The 26,623-nt window shown below is 36.6% G+C and overlaps 2 protein-coding genes across 2 annotated transcripts; both read left to right on the forward strand.

The window, feature by feature from the left end:
* Positions 1 to 14,621: 14,621 nt before the first annotated feature.
* LOC147076062 (uncharacterized) lies at positions 14,622 to 18,094 on the forward strand. The gene is made up of 2 exons (XM_085941556.1): positions 14,622 to 14,966; positions 16,218 to 18,094. The coding sequence occupies exons 1-2, from the start codon at positions 14,745 to 14,747 to the stop codon at positions 17,325 to 17,327; spliced, it is 1,332 nt and encodes a 443-aa protein (XP_085797682.1). The 5' UTR covers positions 14,622 to 14,744; the 3' UTR covers positions 17,328 to 18,094.
* Positions 18,095 to 22,523: 4,429 nt separating this feature from the next.
* Positions 22,524 to 25,777, forward strand: LOC147076063 (uncharacterized). The gene is made up of 2 exons (XM_085941558.1): positions 22,524 to 22,880; positions 24,596 to 25,777. The coding sequence occupies exons 1-2, from the start codon at positions 22,602 to 22,604 to the stop codon at positions 25,487 to 25,489; spliced, it is 1,173 nt and encodes a 390-aa protein (XP_085797684.1). The 5' UTR covers positions 22,524 to 22,601; the 3' UTR covers positions 25,490 to 25,777.
* Positions 25,778 to 26,623: the final 846 nt, after the last annotated feature.

Raw genomic sequence — 26,623 nt, forward strand, 5'->3', positions numbered from 1 at the left:
GCAACGTACATATTGAGTAGAACTTAATATTACACTCGTAACAGTTGAATGGAAAGTCTAAAATTATAGTTCTGTGATCGTGCAACAAGCTTGTGCAATCAAACGTAGATTGACAATCCTCACACGACAATGTATAATCATTTTTATTACTGTGTTTCAGTGATTTGTGCGTAATTAACGTTTTTTCATCGGGGAAAACAGAATCGCATACATTACACACATACTGGCATTCGTTACAAATAATGTAATCTGACCGCGCAGTATTATCCGTATCATCGTAATCAATCGTATCATAATGAGCAGTCTCCGAGCGCGGAACTTTGATTTCGATGTAATTTATTAAACTGATTTCATCCGACTTCTGAAACAAAGAAATACACAAATGTAATAAAACCAAAGATGTTGAAAACCTTCTTTTATAAAGATGGTGCCTAATAGGGTTATATATCGTCACTGTTCTGGCAGAAGAGACTAATTCGAAAAAATGACATGTTGAGTTAGTTATACCAAAATGTTCCTTATTTCAAACTTTACCATCTGGAAACCTTCTTAATAAATAAACAGTCTTTATTTTAAAGTCATCCTTTTTACGATTACTTAATAAACTCACATGATAGACCATTTCAAACATTTTAACAACTTCGAAGTCAAATTACTCAAAACTAGTATTCTCCAGTTAGTGTGTTCTGCCAGAACAGAGACGATATGTAAATTGTACGTATTACATTTTACCGTAGCACAGTTTGCCGTGATCTTTCTTATCGGAAAGAGATGAAAAAATTACGCATTGTTGGTGGAGTATTGCAGACAATTATGTTATATTTATTTTATTAGATCCTAACCTAACCTAACAAATAATCCAGTATATCGGCTATTTTCACAATTTGTTTGCCGCTGGCTTCCTGTAAACCGACAAGAACCGTGTTTATTTAGACATGAATTTTATCTCAGTATATACGACCATAATATATTTCCGATACAAGATTTTACGGTGAAGTGTGATACAGCGAACTGAATACGTACAAATTTCCGGACACGTGCACATGCACCAATAGTGTATAAATTAAACTATCACGATTTATATGTAAAAATACTGACTCTCGCCGATCTCATTCTTCAAGTGAAACCGAGACGCTTCGGACAGGTCGTTCAACGTCAAACGTTCCGGCAGTTTCGCCATTATCATTCTACTGCGCAGGCAAAGATATCGCGCAACTTCTAATTGTCATGTGAAAATTCAGTAGCTGCTGAATATTTTTGATCCATGCATGCAATCTTGCAACTTGCACGACAATAGGTACTGTCAGCATTAAATTCATGCACGTGTAAACGGGACATAAATGTATGAAATTTAAGCAAAAAGGGGTCTTTATTCTATTGATTAGGTTAGCCACAAGAGGCAGGTTCATTTGAACATAACTACTATTATGATATTACACTATAATTTCAGATTTACCCAATTAGATAATCATATACATGAGCCCCGAATAGAAACCAATTAATCAGGAGGAAGGGAGACAGTTCAAAGCCCGGGCCTATCTGCCTTATATTAAAAACACTACCGATACCGTTTCCAGGATACTTTGGAATCACGAGATCGAAACAATATTCTCAACATCGACAAAAGTCCGGAATATGTTAAGACAAATAAAGGACTCGCAGCCTTTGGATTCGGCATGTGTGTAGTAGTTGAGCTGTCGTGGATGCCCAAAAAAGTATATAGGCCAAACTTCTCGAACGATAAAGAAGCGTGTGAGTGAACACGAGAGGGCATACCGACTTAAACACTACACAATGTCAGAAATTGCCGAACACTCAATGGATACAGGACACAAATTTGACTTCAAAACCAAGATACAAGGTCGGAATAAAGGACATATTGCACAATTTGTAAAGGAGGCCATTGAAATCCATAGAAACCCTGAAAAAATTAATAGGGATGATGGATTACGGTTAAAAACATCATGGCTTCCGGCACTGTCAGCAAAATCTAATATTCAACGAATTGACACATTACTCTGAGCAATGTTTGCTACTAATCGGATTCCTTTTGGCATTCTTAGAGCGACGTTTGCATTCTCTATCTTTTGATAATGGCCTCTGCAACGAGCCCGAAATGTCGAGGAAAGAAGGAAGAAGTACACACGGTGAAAACCCAAAAAATTATTATGATAAAAAACAACCATGAAAGTCTCAAACATTATAATATGAGCCTTGAATGCTTAATAAATTCGACTTGGTTTAATAATAAATATCTTGGTTTTTACATTTCTATCATATTAATCCGTTCTGTGGTTCCAGTGGCAGAACTGCTGGAAGACATGTGTGAAGTATGTTCAATCCCATAGTGACTATTTTAAAGGTGATAAGGATTTCAGACTTCAACGTGAATAACTGCATTTTCCCGGCCAGATACTATATAGAACGAACTCATATATCGAAGATCTCATTTTTAAAATAAATTTGGTTTTTTTAAATAAACACTAACCACTCATATTGAAATCTCACTTCACGGCCCAGTCGAACGTAACCCTAAATCAGAAGGTTACAACCCCTGTTGAGCGAATTCACCCATCGTCAGTTTAAAGCAGACATTATCAATTCTGTTTTGTGCGACAGCTATCTCTAGCCCGGTTCTACCACAAGTTTTGCGCCGATTCGCAATATGTTCTCCGTAGACGGAATATTCATCACGCTGGGTCAATTGTTCATTTAGTGCTTTCACACATTTGAATGTTTCCATGGTGTAATCTTCGCAATCGTTCATCATAGTTTTTTTCGACGGCGGAAAACAAAATGTTTCAGAATCACTGGTATCCGCAGCGGAAGACTCGTCTTCACTGTGCTCTGTCGTGGTTTCTTCCATGACATCATATTCATCCGAATTCTGTGAACAAAATTTTTGTAGTGAATCTTCCTTGCGGGCTTTTTCGACGTATACGGAAATACATTTCGATAAATATAATTGAAGCGATCTAAAGTGGGAAAATTATAACTTAAGTGTCATGGCCGCCGCTGTAGCGCCGCGATATACAGTCGCACTCGGTTATTACGATCATGGATGTAATGAGGAAACATTCGTTGACATTTTAGTTTATGATTTTCTCCATACATTTATTCACTTTTATAACGAATATACCGAGCTAAAATATCGTCAAAAATTTTCTTAAAACTGTTAATGTGTCGATCGTCGAAAAACATTTCGACCCTAAGCAATAAAATCCGACTGGACAGGATGCCGCCGGGGTCGGATTACGTTTATGATACTAGTTAAGTGTCTAAGTACCTACTTACTTAATTGGTGTTTTCGCTGACAATATTGAAAAAGTATACACGCATATGGTTGAAATTGCATGTAAAAATCGAAGGTTTGTGAAGTCACTAGGTACCTACCAACATTCATTACCACAGAAAAGAAAAATAAATAGAACTCTGATCCAAGGTCCTGCAAACGCTGCAAATTGAAGCAGGATTTTAGAAGTGTGCGTTAATAGGGTGGGCGGACAAAAAATGACCTTCACAGCGCACACAGAGCCGCATCATTGATGTCTACTTTTTATTAGAAATATTTCATACGAAACAATGTAATATTATAAATACATATTACTAATATTGGTGTTTTAACGCGTTTTTTAAATTAACATACTTTTCACACACAGTTAGGAATATACTTTATAGAAATTGAAAAAAGGATATTAATTGTATTTTGTAGTAAGTATATTTCTATGTTTGTACATTGTACAGAATAATTATGAAAAATATTAAATATAATTATTAAAACCTCATCAAACTTATACGTGACATAATATTATATAAGATTAAGTAATAACAAGATAAGTACATAAATATTTACATACAAAGGTAATTCTAAATAGGCATAACATTAATCGCATTTATAATTATATATTAACAGAAAATATCATTATATAACATATAAATCAAATAGCAAGTTTTTTGACTATTCTGTCGCATGTATAATGGAAGATCTCTCTATACATGGCATCATCACTTCCCTTCCGAATAAATATGGGTAGGTACAAAAAGAAATTTTAAATAATTGCTTACTTGATGACAAAACGGTATCTAAATACACTACATTAACGGTGAGCAATAATTAATAACTGAAACATTTAATGACTTGATTTTATTTTTTTAATTTTATAATTAAAATGAATATTGACAGTAAATAAATGCACATTTACCTATGCATATTGCATATGCAACAATAAATCATTATGATAAACGAAAACAGTTATCCCTAATTGATTATTATAAATATTGTCTAATATTCCCTGTCTGAAATGCGGCCCTGTTATTCAAACAAAATACACGCATTATATGCATTACAGTGGTGTGCGTCGCACTCGTCAATAACGTTTAACATTGTTTGTGCGTGAACGTCAAATGCCATGCAGAAAATAAATTTTAATGCATGTTACGATATTGACATAAATATTCAAAATAACAATAAAAATATGCTTACTTGTGAAATGTAGTTGCACTATTTGTTTTATTTTTCATATTTGTATCATTACCACAACTTTTTACTGAGCAGATTGCTATTTTCAATTTTAAATGAACATAAAACCGACAGTAGTCGTCAGGGCAACGCACAAGTTTAGAATAACGTTTTATTAACACGCGTTTAATGTTATCCTTACCCGATATCGGTTGCCTGCGTAGCCTTACCAGTTGGGTATTTCAGTTCCCATTATTTCTGAGTTCCCTGTTCATTACAATAAACAACTTCTTTTGTAGTTTATGAATGCCATGCTTGCTTCGGAGAAAAATTTTAATTGTGCATTTTTGTTTGAATTGTGTCTTTTGTGTAATGTGATCTCATTTAAAAATACCTATTCTCTTATATAACGAGTAACACTTATAACGAGCAAATTCAGACGGTTCCATCTTCCTCGTAATAACCAAGTTCGACTGTATTATGAAAGGATTGCCAGTATTAGGAAATGTTTTTTCCCCTAATTTGGTTCAGAAAGTGCTACCGACCTACAACGAAAGACAATACCAGACGACAATATTTTTCCAATCAGTCAGGATATTTTTAGTTATATGGTAATACTGAAATGTCAAATAATATCCAGCAGTCAGTTCAGCGACTCTATCATCGACCTTATTTATAGGCCCAGTGGGCTCATTTTGTTTTTTCTTTTTTGCAGTAGGTTATAACACGACTTATAATCCTCCTGCTATCACTTTTTGCATTATTAACACGTTCAAACACTTTACACAAACTCGCAGCACACACAGATAACGAACGTCAAATGATTGCACGACGAAGGGAATGAAGAGGCGAGGGAGGATTGTAGTTGTCGAAACGGCTACGCTTCACGTTATACTTGCCGCAGTTTATGTCTGGTATGTCGGGAGGCTATCAGGGCGGGAATCCAAGTGCTCTCTTCCGCATCACCAGAGCAATTTGCGGTAGGAAACGTCCAGTGGTCACTGCATTACGCAACTCTGACGGAGTGACAGTCACTGAACCTGCAAAGGTCCAGGAGCTATGGCGCCAACATTTCAGTGATGTCCTGAATCGCCCACCTCCATTGCATCCCTTCGATATTCCGTCGGAGATCACCGCCCTCGGAATCACTACTGCATCGGGATTCTGCGAAGATCCTCCGACAACTGCTGAAGTTAAAGAGGCTGTCAAAAGACTGAAGCGCAGGAAAGCTCCTGGAGATGATGGCATCCATGCAGAATTTCTGCTCTGCGGACTGAGCGCTGTATTGCCGTCCTTGTGTGACCTTCTGCGCGAGGTGTGGGAAAGGGAGCAGTGCCCCAAAGCCTGGAGGGATGGTACCGTTGTTACTCTGCACAAAAAGGGTAACCCACAAGACTGTAATAATTACAGAGGAATCACTCTCCTCAGCGTTCCCGGGAAGGTGTTGGCGCAGATTCTCCTGTACAGGATTAGTCCCATGCTGGATGTTTTGCGTGCGCAGCAGAGTGGATTTGTCCCGGGGAAGTCCTGCTCAGAGCATATTTCAACTCTCCGATGCCTCCTGCAACAGTACCAAGAGATGAATATACCTGTCGCCTGCTGCTTCGTGGACTATGAAAAGGCATTTGACAGTCCTCATCGTGAATCTCTGTGGCAAATTCTACTAGGCTATGTTGTCCCACGGAAACTGGTCGCCGTGATAAGTGCTCTCTACACCAATACAGAGTGTCGCGTGAGAGCAGCCGGAACATCCTCTGACCTTTTTGAAATCACGTCAGGAGTCAAGCAAGGATGTGTACTTGCGCCCTTTCTTTTTATCATCATGATGGATTTCATAATGCGTAAGACGGTTTGCCCCGACAGTGGGATACGCCTACATCATGATGACACAAGCGATCTATGCGAAGAAAGACTGTGCGACTTGGAGTATGCAGACGACGCAGTCGTGTTTGACTCGACGATCGAAAGGTTGGAGGTGACCGTGAACAGGCTAGCCGCGAACTCGATGCGTGTGGGTCTTCATCTGAATGCCGCTAAGACCAAATCCATGTGCAGTGCTGCTTGCATCGACGCTGACACTTTTCTGCGGGTTTCTGGTCTGCCCGTAGAGGTGGTGTCCAGATTCAAATACTTGGGTGCCACGGTTGCCGATGATGGTGGTATTTCTAGTGAGCTTGGAATCCGCATGGGTGTGGCGGGCTCTGCGTTCAACCAACTTGGAGTCGCATGGAGGTCAAGGCTGTATTCTGTGAGGACCAAATGTCGTTTGTTTAACGCGTGCGTGCTACCTGTGCTCCTGTATGGCTGTGAGACATGGCATCTTACTAAGCTTCAAGAGTCTCGGCTTTTGAGCTTTGAGAATCGATGTCTCCGCAGAATCTTAGGGGTACATTGGTACGACCGCGTTACAAACATCCGAGTTCGTGAGCAGACACAACAGCCTTCGGTGATTGAAGTTATCATGAAGAGACAAATTACGTGGCTGGGACATGTATTCCGGATGCCGCCAAAGAGTGCGGCACTTCGTACCCTCGTGGCACAGCCTCAAGGGTTCCGTCGCCGTGGCCGGCCCTCCCTCACCCTGCAGAGATGCTACAAAAGCGACCTACGTGCTGCAGGTCTGACATGGCGGGAGGCACAGGAGTTGGCGATGGACCGAGGGAAGTGGCGCCAACTTGTGCTTGCCCTATGCCCCAATGTTGGGACGTGACAGGGTGAAAGAAGAAGAAGAAAGAAGAAGATGTCGGGAGGCGGGAGAGTAGGCGATGGACTGAGGGAAATGGCGCAAACTTGTGTGCGCCCTTTGCCCCAATACTGGGGCCCGACCAGGTGAAGTAAGATGTAGAACAATAACGAGTCATGAACACGTGCATCATAATATTCGATAAATGACACGTGAGGAGAACTACTCGGCCGACAGATTAACTTCATATCTCATGTGCCGGACAGCCACTTTCCATGGTTTTACCTCACAATAATCCGTATCTTCCTCATGTCGCCTCCTTCTGGCAGATAGCTACCGCTCGTTGGTTCTCCTCCTCTTTTCAAGGAGTGATGTAAAGGGTGAGATAACCACGCCTGCCGAGTCCTTTCATCATCGTTGGCTCTACACCGCACCCAAGATCCCTTCGGTTTTTCTTTATGCAAATTGACACATGCAGTCCGATTTCGACAAAATTTGGATAGTAGACGGAGGCCCACGAGCCGAAGTGCGTGGTCGGGGTCCCGAATCTCAGATTTAACCCGTTGCAACCCGGGGACAGTTTTACGGTTTTTGCGGAAAAAGGGCGCTGCGTACAGGGCCTTGAAACGCGGAAGTTAATGCTGCAACCCACATTTTTTATTGAAAATGTCGCTAGAATGTGTACATTTAAAAAATATTGGCGTTTATTTCAGCTCGATCGGCGGTCAAATGGCAAAGTTAGATGCAAATAATTGTGTTATTAGAATCGCTAATCGGCAGGTTGGCGAGGGCGACACAGTGCTGCCACATTAGATCGGAATGCTTCACTCACGGACAATAATAAAATTGCATGTAGCGGCATCAGAGCCGGAGTGGGCGGTCGGGGTCTCGAATTTCAGATTTAACCTGTTGCAACCCGGGACAGTTTTACAATAACAAATTGCATAATAATATGTACTTACTACTTTTTAAGATACCTATTTAAATGCAATAAATGTACAAAAATATACTAAGTAATTAGGTTAAAAATAAAAATCTCTAATATTATATTTTTTTACTTTTTTAAATTCAATCCTTTGCACTTTACGTATTAAATTTAGAATTTTTATTTTCAAATATTAAACCATTCCACTCCCAAGCAGCGCTGGGTGATACTGCTAGTCAAACTATAAGTTAACAATAATTATTGGATCGAACAGCATCTGCACCAACAGAAAAAGGTATTTAATATAATATTCTACATGGGATAAACTGTTTCCGCCAAAAAAAAAGATAAATGGTCATGCGGTGATCTGCGGCACTACCATTAACAAAATCACGGTCAAATAACACATTAATTATGGCCAAGTACTCAAAACGCGCCAGTCGCGGTGTTAGCACTAAATGAGTTTTAATTCAGTTAAATAAATCATATTTGTAAAAATATATTTATGGTTCTCGAAAACATTCTAAACCGTTGTGTTACTCATATTTGGCTCCTTTGGTACAACAGTTTGCCGACCCCTGTGGCCTAAACTAAGCTCACCTCACACAGTTGGAATATATCAATTTCATAAGATAAAAATATTGTGATAAAATATGTGGAATAAACTAACCCAAACTAACAAAGTCACCGTTCAGGCAAAAGTCACCAACCCAAAAAACATCATTTCGAGATATCGTAATTTGAAAGTTTGGAGATGAAGGAAATATCAGATTTTACTGTTTTTAAGGTTTTATCTACATTACATAATTTTCTCATGTCTTCTCAACAAGTTATTTAGGTTACTTTTACTTTTTGATGCTAATTAATACATCTGGAAAGTTTTAAAAGAAGCAAGACGGCTGAAATGTGGTTTGGTGACTTTTGCTTGTTAATAATCTAGACCAAACCGATCTTATTATGACAAGCTCAAGTGACTATTCCTGTTTAGTTATTGTTGCCTGTGTCAGATGAGTCAACAATAAGTCACCATACATATTTTAGTGACTTTTGCTTCTATGTTTATAACAAAGGATTTATTTTTTAGTGTCAATAATGTCCATCCGCTTATAATGACTTATGCTTGTTAAGATTTTATCGTAAGTCATTCAGTGAAAATCAAATAATTCGGATTTAAGCAACATTTTACTAACTAATGTACCGTGGTGACTTTTTCATCTTTAAGAACATAATTTTACGTTTCGGGTGACATACGCAACTCAAAACTGTGTTTTTGAGGGTTGGTGACTTTTGCCTGAACGGTGACGAAATAATCCAGTATATCGGCTATTTTCAAAATTTGTTTGCCGCTGTATTCCACATAACCGACTTGTACCAAATACTCTTCCATCTTGAAACTGTTAATAAAAAAAGTATGCCATTAAATTATACAGTTCTATATTCTATAGATAAAAGAATATTTTTTTACCTATTATGGTTTGGATTAGGCAGGGTTTAATCGAATTTAAAAAACCATCTGCAATTTGTATTCTTAGTTTAATGAAAACAAATAATTAGTATGACTGACAAAGTGTGTATTATTATTGTCAGATGTCCGCGGCCTACCTCCACCCGTGGCCACTGATAAGATGTTTACTATCTTTTATACTAGTTTAGTTAAGCCGTGGATAGTATCTATACAACCTCCAGTGAAGACGTCTCTATAATGTCTTGTGAACCCTCTTTAATGTGTTGCCCAAACAAAACGCCTGCTTTGAACTAAGCAAAGAGATTGAAAGGGAGGAGTCCAATCTCTTTGGAACTAAGGAATAATAATGGATCAAACCAATTAAAAAAGGGAGGGAATCACTGATAGCATTGGCTGAGAATCAATACGTGTAAATATTATAAGACGTATAGGGTCGCTGTGGAGGTCTACAGACTGAAATAAAAACGGAAAAAATAATATTATTTACCAAAAAGGCTAGGTTAGATTGGTCATCTGAATTTTCGTCTACTTTCACATTATTTCGAATACCGACAGGGTTAAATTCATCTGGGCATATCAATTCGTGTGTTATTTCAGTTTTGGGCGTCTCCACTTCGTCGTTACTGTCAAATTCTTGCTTCACAAACAATGTCGAATCGGTCGAGCATTCGAGTTCAACGCTCGTTTCTTCTTTAATTTGACGAAATTCATCCGAAAACGAGTTGTGACTCTTCGAATCACATTCAGGCACTTCTATGCTTATCATTTCGTCATCTACTTCCTGTTTAATATGATCCATTTCTTAAAAATATTCAATAATAAATAGTAAGTATATTTTCCCAAAGAAAAAGAATGTTGTTCCAGGAGACGTCAAAAAATAATAACCATAGACTAATATTACAGTAATGCTACAATAATGCCGGCGCTCCATTGGCACGCAAGTCAGACGATTTACAGTCTTCGGACTTTTTTTTCGCGTGGAGCACCCCAGGTCTGCGGACTTTTTAATCCGCAGACCAGGCTCGTTGGATTTCAAGCATGTTTGATATTTTACTCGCCGAGCCGCTGAAATTCGTACGTTCACCACGCTTTACCGTCACATTATTTATATCTATGCCGACGGACGACAGCGCCATATATTAGTCTATGAGCGCCATCATTATTTTACTGTCATTCAAAGTGTTCGGACATCGAAAACAACAATGGTAGATCTACGAGTGCATTCGAAAAGTTTCTTGGAAGATTTTATTAGTTGTTTTAAAGACAACCCGTCGTTGTGGAAGACGACAAGAATCGTGATGCCAAGTCCTTGGCGTATGCGGAACTTTTGGAAATATTAATCAAGGTGGAGCCGCAGGCAACGGTCAACGATGTCAAAAAGAAAATACAGACATTGAGGTCGGGTTACAGAAAGGAGAGAAATAAAGTAAGGACATCATATCGAAGCGGAGCCGGCACAGACGCAGTATATCTACCCAAACTGTGGTACTATAAAAATTTGGAGTTCTTGAACGACCAAATGGAAGGTACGTGGGAATGCTTTAAAGCTATTTATTATTCACGTGCAGATTATGAAATTGTCGTAGCTCCGAAAGTGACATCGCATTAGATTAGCTACTATTAAGCAATTAAAACATACAGCTATGAATCATTTCTAGTCACAATAAAATTACTTATTCTTTGCTGAGGTAGGTAATAAATAATAATAATATATAGGTACGAGGGAATGCTTTAAAGCTATTTATTATACACGTGCAGACTATGACATTGTCGTAGCTCTGAAAGTGACATCGCATTAGATTAGCAACTATTAAGCAATTAAAACATACAGCTATGAATCATTTCTAGTCACAATAAAATTACTTATTCTTTGCTGAGGTAGGTAAGAAATAATAATATATAGGTACGATCATGGCGGTGGAAGCGCGGCTTAAGCGTTGGCTTATTGAGTCGTGGTCGGGTCCCAGGTTCAAATCCTGGGTCTGACAAGTACACATTGAATTTCAATTTGTGTATGAGTCAGAGTATGGACCTAATATGTTGAGCAAGTGGCTGACATCCATTTCTCGTAAAAACAAAATCTGTCAATACAAACCTCCACTCCGTGGAGGTCCATATTATGATCGGACATGGTCGAAAGAAGAAGAAAAGAAATGATCATGAAATCAAAAATCGCTCGAGTTAGGTTCCTTCAGAGACAATCAATAAATCGTCAATCATCAATCAAAATTAATGGTACAGTTTGGTTATGAGGAATACAGCGGAAAACACATTTTGAAAATACCTGATATACTGGATTACACCAATTATACCAATATAAATAATCATATCAATATTAACCGTATGAAGGAATGGGTACTTAGGGGAGAGATAATAAAAAACAAGTTTGAGTATTATGTTGTATTTTAACAATTTACATTTTGTTTTACAGAATCGAGCTCAATATCCAGCATGGCGGACGATTTGGAAAACATGTCTCCTGATGAGAGTTACTCCAACTCGTTAAACAACGAAGATTGTATTGAGGTAAAACATTTTAACTAAACTGTTACATTGGTTTAATTTATCTATTGCTTATCATACTTTCTTGCCATGTGACAGCCCCGGTAGTATTAAAATATTTTTCAAAATCTCCTCGCGCTTTCTTAGCATTGGCAGTCGAGTTCCGATTAGTCGTTGCTTCCAAAGGCGCTAAGGTGTCCTGTAACCTCAGTCCGAGCTCTATTAAACCTGTCTCAGGATTTTCCCTATCAAGGTCATGAGAAGGAGTATAAGAATGTGTTGATTTGCGACGAAGAAAGTTGTGCAGCACACAACAAGCTAATACAACTGTATTGATATTTTCAATTTTCATGTTTATTGGAGCTTGAAAAATGCGGAATCTAGCAGCTAAAATGCCAAAAACATTTTCTATAATTCGCCTGGCTCTGCATGTCCGATAATTATATATTATTTTACTGTGATTTAATTGCCTTTGTGAATACGGCTTTAAGAAATCGTTACGTAATGCAAAGGCTTCATCGCCAATGGCAGTGCATCAGAATTAGCAGTAGGTTTTTTTTGTGCAGGTATTTTTAATCTGCCTTCGTCTAAACGTTTGAAAAAAATAGATTTTCTCAGTACGCCTCCATCAGAAATACGTCCATTTGTTCCAACATCAACATAAATAAATTCATAATTAGCATTTGCAATCGCCATCAAAACAATGCTGTGGAAATGTTTGTAATTATAAAAGTGGGAGCCGGCGCCTGCAGGTGGCACATTGCAATGTGTTTCCCATCAACTGCGCCCAGGCAATTTGGAAATTGCCATTTACTATTAAATTCTTTTGCAATCGTCTCCATTTCTTCGTGCGTATCAGGGAACTGCAACAAAAAATAATCAATATTTTATTTACAGATAGAATATTCGCCTCCAACATCAACGTTGTCGACTACTCCAAGGTCGAATCTTAATAGAGCACCAGAACCCCCATCGAATGATAGCGCCAACAAAGTGTTAGAATTAATCACCGACAAACTAAGCAAGACTGAAGATGAATTTGATGTTTTTGGCAAAATGATGGCCATGAAACTACGATCGATGTCACAGGGACAAAGATTGCTGGCCGAGAAGCTGATGCATGAAGTTGCCTTTATGGGACAAAGTGACAAAATAATGCCAGCAACTACTGTTCATACTCAACCAGTTTATCGTATATTAAGCAAAAATGTACAAAAGCCGGTATAATAAATTAATGTTTTTTGTGTGAATAAATATCTTGTAAAATATTTGTTTTTTTGTTTGTTTTTTATGCCTATAAACCTCAAGGCTTAAGCGATACAACAAATGGTAAGTATTTGAGTTATGTTAGCATACCTATATTATTATGTGGCCTCATTTAGAAATCAAATTCCATGCTTGCTTTTCGAAGAATATGACTAGTATTACAATACATTCAACAGAAATAATTAAGTAGCTTGCTTACAGCCTATACGGAGAGTCCTGGCTAGGTACAGAATTCTAACGGTCTATTGAATATTTAGCATGTCAACGATGGCCTTATTTGTGACTATATATATACCTATCTCAAATGCATCTTGTCTGTCATTCTTATGCTGTTGCCGTCTATGAGTTATATAGGTAAAACAATCCACTAAACGTTTACTTTATAAGACCAACCGACGTCTACTTGTTAATTATATATTTGTAAATTTGCCCAACTTTATTAGATGACGTATAATATAATACACACCTTGAAATATTCTCCTTTCAAAACGTCAATGATGACTTGGCAAGTTTCGGGAATTATCTTGCCCAGAGTTTGTCTTCCAATCGCAGTTCTATAATGCAAGTCAGTGAATGTTCCGCCGGCAGTCAAAAATCGCAGGGTTGCACATAATCTATCATGAGGAGAAATAGCTTCCCTCATAATAGTATTTTTTTTTAATAAATGGGGAGACCAAATTATACAGTTCTGTGTATACATCCTCCGACATTCGCAAATAATTGCGGAAATCGCTCGGTTGCAAACGCAATTCTCATATTAAATTTGTGTGGGATAATGTCGTTCGTTTCCTTAACCATTGTTTCACCCAGTATTTGTGTACCCTTTGCTTCGTTATTAGATTATCTGCCACCCAATAACCCAAAAAACACAAAACGTCGGTATCATTTAACGCCATCACGATTTAACTGTCAAATTTACGTATATTATCTATGCTGTCAAAGTCGACGGTTTTACTCGTCAAATTAATAATATACCTCGTTTCGTTGAACGTCTGTTAGCCAGCAGCAGAATGTAGAAAAATCTGAAGACTTATTGTCCTCGGACTTTTGGCTCGCCAATGGAGCGCTGGCATAATGTTTGCATTTTTAATGTTATTCGAATGGAGTTATAAACGGTTATCAAAGTTTTACATGATTTTTCAATTAAATAACAATGCCGAAGTTTAGTATTATTGTGTGATCATCTACTTATCGTGACGATTTTTTTTCATACGCTCTGAAATTTTTATTGATAATATTATATTTTTATATTTATGGATTAATTATACACTGTGATTATTTCACAAAATCTTCATTCATATTATTTCATAACAAATTATTGTTTATTGTCGAATATTTTGTGTCACTTTGACGTTTCCAAAATTTTAAAATATTGAATAATATCGAGAAACTAACGTAAAATAGATGTCAACATTTACATAATTTCCTTTTAAAATACCCCGTAATGGATATGAAAAAGAAATCCGTCGAAAATAATTGCCTTATCGGTGTAGAAAACGAAAATTTCAACTATTTTGACAATAATGCAAATGCTTATTATTTAAATAAGGAAATAACGATTGAACGAATTTCGGTGAAAAATCGTTTAGAAGATGAAAAACAATCCGATTTACTTCAAACACGAGTTCATGAAAGCAATAATATTGAATTGGACAATGTTTCAAAGGTATTTATCACTATAAAATGTATTATTATGTTCTTGATTTTATAGTACTCAATATCGTGATTGTGTTTAAGCTGTTTTGAGACCAAAAACCAAACCAAAACCTAACACAACCTACTTGAAAACAACCCAAATCCCAACACATCCTATTTACGTTTGAGTTACTGTAGGTTGTGTTAGGTTTTCGTTTGGTTTTTGCCTCAAAAGACCACAATCACAAAAACGATATAGAGTATGGATGAGAAAGAACCATCAGCTAAATGACCCCATTTGACAAACGAACGAGTCGGAACATTCTTGGCAAAGTCAGGAGACCGTAAAGACTCCGCCAGGCTGATGCAGCAGTTCACAGATAAATAGTTGAATCTGAAATAACAGAACGAAGACAGTCTGACAGAACATACACGTAGACGTATGAAAGTGTTGGAAGATGTATTGGAATGTTGACAGGTGATACTGCCACCTGGTAATATTTGCTAGTTTTATATGGTATTATATTTTATTTCATTTAAAATAAACTTGGACTCAGTGGTGAAGGGTGGTAGTAGGCTGTTTGGATCTGACATAAATAGTGCACACTAAACTTCGTCAGTTATGCTTATTTGTTTTTTAAATTCATTAAATCCTGCCTAAACCAAAACATAATCAATAAAAAATATTCTTCCGTCTGTAAAATATCTAAAATTATGCATAGTCTAATGGCATAACTTTAGATATTTTATGTATACCTAAACGACATAGATATTGTATCATAGCGTTGGCTTATAACGTCGTGGGTCCCAGGTTCGAAACCCGGGTCTGGCAAGTACACATATTGTTTTTCAATTTGTGTATGAGTCAGAGTATGGACCTAATAGGTTGAGCAAGTGGCTAACATCCATTTCTCGTTAAAAAAAACCTCTACTCTGTGGAGGCCCATAAATGATCCTATTAGGATCGAACATGGTCAACAAAAAATATAATAGGTACAATATATATTATATATAGGTACTTAAGTATACATAAATGAACATTTTTTGACTATTATCTACAATGGCTTGAATTTAATTGCAAGGTGTAATTGAATTTTAAAAACTAACAAACATTTTAATAATATACATTGTAGTCTTAGTTCAATGAAAACAATTACGTTTGACTGACAAAGTTTAGTTTGCACTATTTATGTTGGATCTAAACAGCCTACCTCCACCCTGCTGCACACTGCTTGGACATGCGGATCGTAGTGTAATAATATATTTATTCTTCTGCTTGTAGATCGCTATTGAGAAAGCCGAATGTGAAATCGACGGCTGCAAACAATTGCAAGACGATCGGATAAACGTGAAAGAAGAACCACCGGATTTGAAGGATTTCATTGTTATTAAGCATGAAGTGAAGAAATCAAAAGGGAAAAGATCCAAAAAGACTGCGGACAGTGGAGCTGACTTCAAATGCAGTATTTGTTTCGTAAATTTCTCAGACGCTGAGAAGTTAACACACCATGTCGACTCTCACGCTGACCATTTTATTCTGGATCGCATCAATAACGGCGTACGAATAAATTCACCCCGCAATTCCAAAAGACGTCTGACAATACGCGGGGATCATTTTATGTTGGAAGACAGTAGTGTAAATTATGATCAAGTATCCCCGGACGATTGTGATGGCATAGACAAAAAACTATTTAAAAATTCATTAAAAACCTTCTGCTGCGAAGTCTGCGATTATAAAGCGGTGACGTCCAGCCGGCTGAAGCGGCACAATCTGACGCACTCGGGCGAGAAGGACTTCGAGTGTGAGCTGTGCGATTATAAATGCAGTTCGGCGAGTTATTTGAGGAAACACGGGTTGGTTCACACGGACGTGCGCCCGTATTACTGCGGTCTTTGCGAATACACGTGCCAGAGGTCTAGCGATCTGAAAAAGCATATTTTTATACACGGCGGTATGAAACCGTACGCGTGCGACGTATGCGGCTATAATTCTAGAACTTCTACACAAATGAAAACGCACAAGTTGACGCATAGCGTACAGAAAAAGTTCAGTTGTGTTAAATGTAAATATAAAAGTAGGACTTTGGCGTGTATGAGAAGGCACGAAATGACTCACGCGAGCAGGGATAAGTTTAAATGCGACGGTAGTGACTGTACGTATGCATGTTCAACTTTGAATCTGTTGAAGAATCACAAGATGGTAATGCACGGCGCCGAAAAGCCGTATCAGTGTGACGTTTGCATGCGTAAATACGGCCGGGTGACGCATCTCAATAGACACAAATTGACGCACAGCAACGAAAAGCCCATAAAGTGTGACATATGCCACTTCAGGTCAAACCGAGCTGACAATCTGAGACAGCATCAAAAGAATAAGCATGGGAGAGTATGAGATTATTATACTGTGGCTGGCACTATGTGGAGGTAGGCTGTTAAGATCCGCCATAAATTGTGCACATTAAACTTTGTCAGTCATAGTCATTGAAATAAGACTACAATTTACAAATGGTGTTGGTTAGTATCTAAGATTTAATTAAACCCTGCGAAAACCAAGCCATAATATATTATAACAGTCAAAAAATACTCGTCTATCTATGAAATATCTAAAATTTTGCAAATTTTATAGTTAGAATAATATTTTTATCCATTATAGTTTGGTTTAGCTAAATAGGGCCTAATGAATTAAAAAAAAAATGAACCAACAATATTGCGTAATATGTATTCTTAATCCAACGAAAACAAATAAGTATGAATGAAAAAGTGTGCACAATTTTGTCGTGTACCAAAAGTATACCAAAACTATTATGGTTTGGTTAGGCAGGGTTTAATTGAATTTTACAACACCATCTGTAAATTATAGTCTTAGTTCAATAAAATCAAATACGTATGACTAACAAAGTTTCCCAAAGACACAGTTTTCAAACACACCTATGGTGGCCGCACGGCCTAAGCGTTGGACTATCACGCCGCGGATCTCAGGTTCGAATCCTGGGTCTGGCAAGTACACATATTGTTTTTCAATTTGTGTGTGAGTCAGGGTATGGACCTAATAGGTTGAGCAAGTGGCTGACATCCATTTCTCGTAAAAAACAAAATCTGTTAATACAAACCTCTACTCTGTGGAGGCCCATGTGATCCTTTTAGGATTGAACATGGTCGAAAAGAAAAAAAAACAAAGTTTAATGTGCACTATTTATGTCGGATCTTAACACATTGACTGCTGTCTAGATAATTCCACCCTTCTCTACTGATGTATGAGCGATATGAATCATTGCTATTTCCCAAATAAACTTCGAGAGATCTGGTACCATGACCAAACTACATCGTAGGCCTAAACTGGAGACATACTCGTATAGGATTGATAAGTAAAGATTATATCCTTCTCCTTTGTGGCTACATGTAAATTGTACTTAAAACATTTCTCCATGACACAGTTTGCCGTGAGCTTTCTTATCGGAAAGAGATGACCATATACTATACAATCTCCAATTTTATTACATTCAATATGAACATTAATTCAATTTTCATATATTAATTGAGTTAGCATTTACTTGGTAGAATATCATTTTAATCAGTCAATCTGGCAGGCCTATAAAAACTCGTTTTGAAGAACATCTACGGTCTTTCAGGAATGGTAAAACAGATTCTCAGTTCGCTAAACATTTAATATCAAATTCGTATACCATCAGTGATAAAATAACGCCAGAATGTTTGCATATATTTAACAAAGGTCTAAAATTAAATTTACTCGAACAGTTGGAAATTAATCGCGAATTATCCAAAAGTAATCACATAATTAATAAAAATTTGGTAATACATTCACGCCACTATTAAATATAATTTAAGCACATGATTAAAAAAATTATACTAATAATATTTTAATTGATTAATAATATCAAGAAATAACCAAAGCACTCGAACACTACTTTCGATAAATTTTGTAAATTTTTATATCCATTAAAAACTACTTAGGGTTTTCAAAGTATTAATAATATTACAATTAATAATAATTATACAAAGTCATAATACTGTTTGAACGAATAAGAAAATATATTCTGTCTCTATCTATGCGTATAGTATTTAAGCAAAGGCAAACGGCGTATCTGAATAGTCTTGATAATGGTGTTACAACTGAAATAGCTATCGACAAACCTTTTTAAAAAACCTGTAGAATTTAATATTAATTATATTTTCATTTCTTTTCAATTTTCATAGCTGATTTTGGCAAAATTCATGAATTCAAGAATGTAATAATCCAGTATATCGGCTATTTTCAAAACTTGTTTGCTGCTGGCTTCCTGTAAAGTGTAAACCGACAAGAACCGTGTTTTATTTAGACATGATTTTATGTCAGTACTATACGACCCAAAGAGGTTGGACGGTCTTTAATATACGACCATATATTTCTGATACAACATTTCACGGTGAACTGTGATACGGCGAACTGCATACGTATAAGTTTCCAGACACGGTGATAATGATGCATCGAAATGTATGAAGCCAGTTAATCGATTCTCGATCATATTGAAATATTCAGCCATCCTCTTGGTTTAAAATCGCTTCGGTTGTTCATTTTCTTGCTGTTATTCAGGAAAAGAGTCATCTTTTCTCAGGTTTCCGAGTTCTATCAAAACTTCATTGCTGCTCTTTGAATAACTGTTGATTAAATTGGCAAAATCCTCTTCTTCCAGATTTAGGTTCAGTTCGTTGTAAATTTTGACTAATTCGTTAATAACATTGTCAACTTCTTCAGTTTGCTATCTCTCTTTCACTGTCACATGAACGTAGTATTATAGCGTCTGTACACGTGCATGGATTTACTGGCAGCAATAGTGATTATTTTAAACTATCGTGACAATAACTGTTTACACGTAAAAATGCTGACTGTATCTCCAATTCATTCTTTAAGAGTGAGCGAGATGCGATGTTGTCATTTAATGGTACTATTTGACAGGTCGGTCAACATGAAAATTCGTTTGTAGTTCATTTTTTTGCCGGCAGGTTCACCACTATCGTTTTTACTGCACAGGCGCAGATCGAAAAAATCCTACTGTCACATGAAAATTCAGAAGTTTCCAAACTTTTTTGATTCATGCATGCAATCTTGCCAACTGCAGGATAATACATGTTTACCCATACGTCATTTACTTGTTATGACCGCGATAATACTTACTGTCAACAGTAATTCCATGCACGTTGTTATGTATTGAAGAAGATGTTTGTTTTTAAAAATGGCCGCACAATCGACGACTGTTCTCAGTTATCGATTGGGCGACTTATTTTCTTTATTCATAATTAATTATCAAATTATAATGCAATACTTATAACTTATAACAAAATAGAATAAAATAATTATTTAAATTCGAACACACGAGGACACTGAACTGACAACCAAAAACCGACGCGTACGTTATGTGTAAAGATTCGCAACAGAACTCGCTCTGATTATTTGTATAATCAAGGGGCTTTTATATTACGATAATAAGCCAATTAAGTTGACAATAGTCATGCTTCGTTAGCACGTAACCCATTACTTTGTTTATGCAAGAAAGTGTTTAGCTTTCGATTTGTTATTGATATGTAAACCACACGTGTTTATCTACGTGGTTCAGTAATTAATAGATTGAGGTCACAGGTACATAACAACGTGTAAACGGGGTCTTATATCATCTCTGTTCTGGCAGAACACACTAACTGGAGAATACTAGTTTTGAGTAATTTGACTTTGAAGTTGTTAAAATGTTTGAAATGTTCTATCATGTGAGTTTATTAAGTAATCGTAAAAAGAATGACTTTAAAATAAAGACTGTTTATTTATTAAAAAGGTTTCCAGACGGTAAAGTTTGAAATAATTAACATTTTGGTATAACTAACTCAATATGTAATTTTTTCGAATTATTGTCTTCTGCCAGTACAGTGACGATATTATGTAAACATAAGCGCAGAGAAACACAGACTTCTCATTAATCATCTTTTATTAATTGTTAATTGTCATCCTTTTTTAAATATATTTTCTCTTAATATAAGTGGGTTGTGTTACGTTTTAGTTTGTTGTTATGTGCAAAATGAGCTTTCACAGTTCAGACATTACAAAGTACCTAATGATTGATGAATATGTATTTTTACAGCGTTTAAAATGTGTTGGTACTTAATACCTATTATTATTTAATAGATTTATTAAAATGTTGATTGAATATTTATTTGTGTTTTAATTTTTTCCTACCTTATAAAGGATGAGGTTCTTTCTTCCGTCCCTTATTAATATTTATATGTCGTGGGTTGATCAAAGTGTATATTTAAACTCTTTACGGTGACAATAATTGATACAATAGGTATGGCGTAGTCGTAGTCAAATCATGTACCTAGTTCAATCGAATAGCTCACTTGACTCGGCGCATCTATTGTATACACAAGACTGCAATTGAGGGTAGTTTATATGTTTGTATCGAAGTATTATAATAAGTCAGTCAAAACTGTCTATCTCGCTCTAAAAGTTAGCACAGCCAAGAGAGGTGCTGTTAAAACGTAGCACTTATTGTAACAATTACAACTAATTTATTGTAAATGTTACAATAAGTGCTAATACTTTGATACAAAAATATGAAAAACTACTCTCGATAGCTGCTGATAGCAATCGTGTTTTTCTTGTGTTAGATACGGCTTACAGTATACGGTATTTATCCATTTTCAGAATGCAAGCATGGCTACTTTAGTGAATTAGACAAATTAGATCTTTTGACGGAGCCAGACTCGATTTAATTCCGATTGATAACTTAAGGTCAAACATCGCCTTATATAGTTAAACAGGCAACTGTTTCTTTACCGTCTGTTTGATAACATTGCAACATATACAATGCTCGAATGAGTGAAGGAGAAAGTATTCACAGGTCCCCCACACGGCGCTATAACCTAATATTATTTTGTTAAATTGTCTATTTGTTGTGACTTGATAATATTAATTTATTCTGCTCCCGTTAGCACTATACACTAGCTGCGACTAGCCGCTCTTGTGATGCAGTGCGTAAGGCGCTGGCCTTTCATCCGGGAGCTCCGGGTTCGATCCCGGTAAAGACACAATATATTTACTTATGTGATTTCTCAAAGTCTAGACGCTTGTAATGGTTTCACTTATATTACTAAATACACTAGGTACTATTATTGGTCCTCTAGGCAAGTTGTAGTGTTAAAAAGTATATGGTACCTAATATAAAAGATGGGTCCAGGTTTGAATCTGCCAGCTGAATAAAAATCACAGTTTTTTTTTAAATTTGCAAGCAACTTATCTTTATGAATCTTCATCTATGACGATGGGTTTAATATTCAACATTAGTTATCAAAAAGTAAATTAATTAGTTAAGAAACTTTTTTTAGGTTATTTTAGGAAATTGAAGTTTTTATCTTGATAAAAGGTTAGTTATTTTATACTTCCTACAATTATTATGATTATTTCCTTTGAATAATTTTTATAATATTACCTACCTAATAATATACCTCCTTATAATTTATTTTTGTCGTTGTAATTTTCAAAACAAAACCTCTTTCATTGTCTATGGCAGAAGCCAAACATTTTCATTTTTCCTCTGTTTGACGTTTGTCTTTTGAGGTTATGTCAACAAGCCGAAACGCGAACTAAAAACAGACATTTACACTGTAAATATTCGCAAAAATGGCCGCAGAACAAGAAGAAGACGTTAAATTCTGTTATATCGAGGTTCCGCCCATTACGTACGAAGAAAATTGCGACTATTTTGAAGTACCCCTGGCAGACAAAAACTCGTCCGTATGTAATGATGATTTTGAAGATGATAACAGTTCGATTGATGAAGAAATGAAGAATGAGAAGATTGATCACCATGCCAACGAATCAACAATAAACACAGATTCTGATTTAAATGCCGATAACACACTTAACGATAATGAAATCAGTTCCAGCTCAGAGCAACAGGTAATTTACTAGTTTTTAAATTGGCATTTTTATGCATTTTTAGATCCAAATAAAATAATTTATGAATGACAACTGCTACTAAAATGTTTAAATCTACTCTATAATATAAAAGATAAGCTAAAATCTGTATCTTTTTTCTGTTACACTCAAATTTGCTGAGACTTTAAATTGGTGCTAACATAATATTCAATTATAATTTGGTAGTGGTCCAGTACTTCAAACACAGACTCTTGATACAATATTATTCAAAACACTTACTTTCTTAGAAATTCCAGATATAAATGTTAAAAAAAAACATGGGTGTTGTTGATATACTTTTCGAGATAATGGGACTTAAATATAGAATGGGAAAGATAGGGATTCTGTCGAGGAGATTGAGTCTCCGTAAGTGCCCAGGGGGTGAGCACTTATTCTTAATAAACGGTTGTACCAATTGGGTAACTATATAATTAATTATGGAAAATTTTTATAACCTATTGTCCTAAGGGTTTGAACTATGCATATTTCAGTATTAAAAGACTCGGTGGTGATTCTGGAACTTTTTAACGGTTGAATTAGCCATAGAAAAATTAATATTCTGTACGTTGGCACATTGAAACATGCTGAAAACTGAAGATAATAGTTTATAGCGGCTCTATTGGCAGCTATGACATTTTGTGATTGTTCATCTAACTAAATAATGATTTGGTACATTTGACTGTCTATTTATGTACCTACCATAACTGTCCTGTCGCAGTAAGTTATAGCAATGTTTGCATTATAATGGGAATGCTTTGATTTTGGTACAATGCCATCAATTCATTCAGATTTTTTTTTTGATATCTAGCTGTTTCTGACAGATGCGGACAATAATCGCCGATCATTTATCTCCTTGCAACAGGCACTCTTCGCCATTGACCTGTGAATCATGTGGAAATTTAAGCACTCCATTTCTATGCATCTTGTTAAACTGTGCAGTACCTTTGATATATTCCAATTACTCGAGCGAGAGTTCAGAAATACACGTTTTTATAAACTGATAATACACGGTTTGTTTAACCATGGATACTCGATAATTAATTTACATTTTTTCACTTGAGTGCGAGTTAGTTTAGGTATACTCGACTACAGTGTATGTGGACAGGGTCTACAAGTCAGTTCTTCTTCTTCTTTTTTCTTTCGACCATGTCCGATCCTAATAGGATCATATGGGCCTCCACAGAGTGGAGGTTTGTATTAACAGATTTTATTTTTACGAGAAATGGATGTCAGCCACTTGCTCAACCTATTAGGTCCATACTCTGACTCATACACAAATTGAAAAACAATATGCGTACTTGTCAGACCCAGGATTCGAACCTGGGACCCTCGAGTCTATAGGCCAGCGTTTAAGCCACGCGGCCATTGTGGGTGTGACAAGTCAGTTCAGTTGGCGAAAAGTCCTATACGATATCACCACATTCCATATTAAGCACCATCTCGGATAGTTTACTATATTCTAATAAGTTGAGAGTATCAGTTGTTTGTTCTTCCTATGACAATAACCTGCGTTCAACCAAATTGTTTTGAATATTAATATCTTTCACTTGCGCAAGAGTGAGTTTAAGTAGATGTCGTTCTATAAATTCTTAATGGGGTAGGGTCTATGTTTTTTGTAATGTAACATTTAAAACTTATAATTTGTAGTGTCTGCTGCGCTTAAATAAATACATTTGAATGTTTACTTTACGTTCCAGATTAATTCCGCAGCAGTTACAGCTGACACACAGTTTGACGCAAACCATTATGAAGGAACGGTCATGACGAGTCGCGTAAGAAGACACGTACCCAACTTTTACATGGGCAGCCTGTTCGCTACGCACACAAAAAACGATCAAACTAAGAAGTACATAATTGATAACGTGGATTCTGATAAACCGTACGCATGTCTGCAGTGCAGTTACAGAAGCAGACTACCGGGAACCATGCGGCAACACCAGCTGGTGCACAGCGATGACAAACCTTTTGCGTGCGACGAATGCGAGTATCGATGCAAACTCCCTGCAAATTTACGCAAGCATAAAGCCATACATAAAGAAGATAAACCATTTCAATGTATTGAGTGTGTTTTTAAATGTGCTACTTTAGAAATTTTAGAAAGACATCGAATGATAAATCATGCGACAGACGTCATATATGCCAATTATAATTTTACATCTCAAGACGCGTACATCCAAAAAAGCGGAGAGTTACAAAACGTTGAAGTTGAAAAGAAGTACGTTTGTAAAGTTTGCGGGTTCCGCGCGAAAGTTTCCGGCGCGTTACGGCAGCACGAGTTGACACACAGCGACGTACGTCCGTTTAAATGTAACCAGTGCAGCTATGCTTGTAAAGTCGCGGCGAATTTGCGCATACACAACATGTCCGTGCATTGTGATGCGAGACCCTTTGCATGTGACGTTTGCGATTATACGTGCAAGTTGCCCGGCACGCTCCGGCAGCATAAGATTGGGCACAGTACTACTAAACCTTTTGCATGCGGGGAGTGCGGTTACAGGGCTAAGTTTGCGGCGAATCTACGCAAGCATAAGCTCGTTCACAGTGAAGCTAAGGCGAAGAATTTGAACCCTACCCCACAGAATTATTTTTAGATATTTCGCCATGTCCATCTGATGTTTGACAGTAGTAGCGGAATGAAAAGATGCATGTTGGGAATAAGGCCTATAGATCACAGAAGAAATCAATTGGTAAAGAATGTGTTCAGACACCAGAATAGTGTTTTCTGATGGGTGGTGGTAAGCTATGGAGATCCAACGTAAATAGTACAAACTATACTTTTTCAATTGTACATATTTGTTTTCATTGAACTAAGAATACAAATTGCAAATGATACTGATTAGTTGTTAAAATTCAATTAAACCCTGCCTAAAGCAAACCATAACAGATAAAAAATTATAAGCCATTCAATCATACATAATTTTAGATATTTTATAGATAGAAGAATATTTTTTATCGATTATGGTTTGATTTAGGCAGGGTTTAGTTTAATTTTAAAAACCCTCTGCAATTTGTATTCTTAGTTCAATGAAAATAAATAAATATGACTGACAAAGTGTAGTGTGCTCTATTTATATCGAATTTCCACAGCCTACCTCCATTTTTCGTTGTCGTACATCCACCAAACTTTGTGAGTATCCACCAGGTTTTAGGGCGTCCCTGTGGGCGTTTGTGCGCCTCAAGTATCACAGTATGCGCATTTGTCCAGCGGTTGTCCACTCACCAAGCAACTCAGATTGCGTACTCTGCTTCCTTATCCATCAGTTTCTTTTGTGATCTTTACGTATTATGCCCAACATGCATCGTTTCATACCACATTGTGCTACTTGCAATATCTTGGATCTCTCTAAAATCAAGAGTTCTTGTTTCACATGTATAAGTGAGTGTCGGTAGCACACATTGATTGAACAATCTAAATAATATTTATAGAATAAAATAATACTAATATTTATAGAGGTTATTGTTTGATCAATACGAGAGATTGAACAGTTAACACAGTATAGAAAGGTGCATGTTGAGCATAAGGCTAAGACTAGAAACTAGACATACTTTCATAGATATGACAATGTTACTCACAGAACCGAACTGGGATGGAATGTGTCCGGATGCCTGAATAGTATTTCCGAAGGTGACCACAAAGTTCACCTTTTCTTTGAATAATATATGCTACTAGCGCACACGTATACGTGCGAAACGTGGATGCTTTAGTGTATGAGAAATCGAATAAT

This window comes from Rhyacophila brunnea, unplaced genomic scaffold, assembly GCF_057557595.1.
Source record: "Rhyacophila brunnea isolate RB1 unplaced genomic scaffold, BYU_Rbru_1.0 scaffold_13, whole genome shotgun sequence".
Taxonomy (NCBI): Eukaryota; Metazoa; Arthropoda; class Insecta; order Trichoptera; family Rhyacophilidae; genus Rhyacophila; species Rhyacophila brunnea.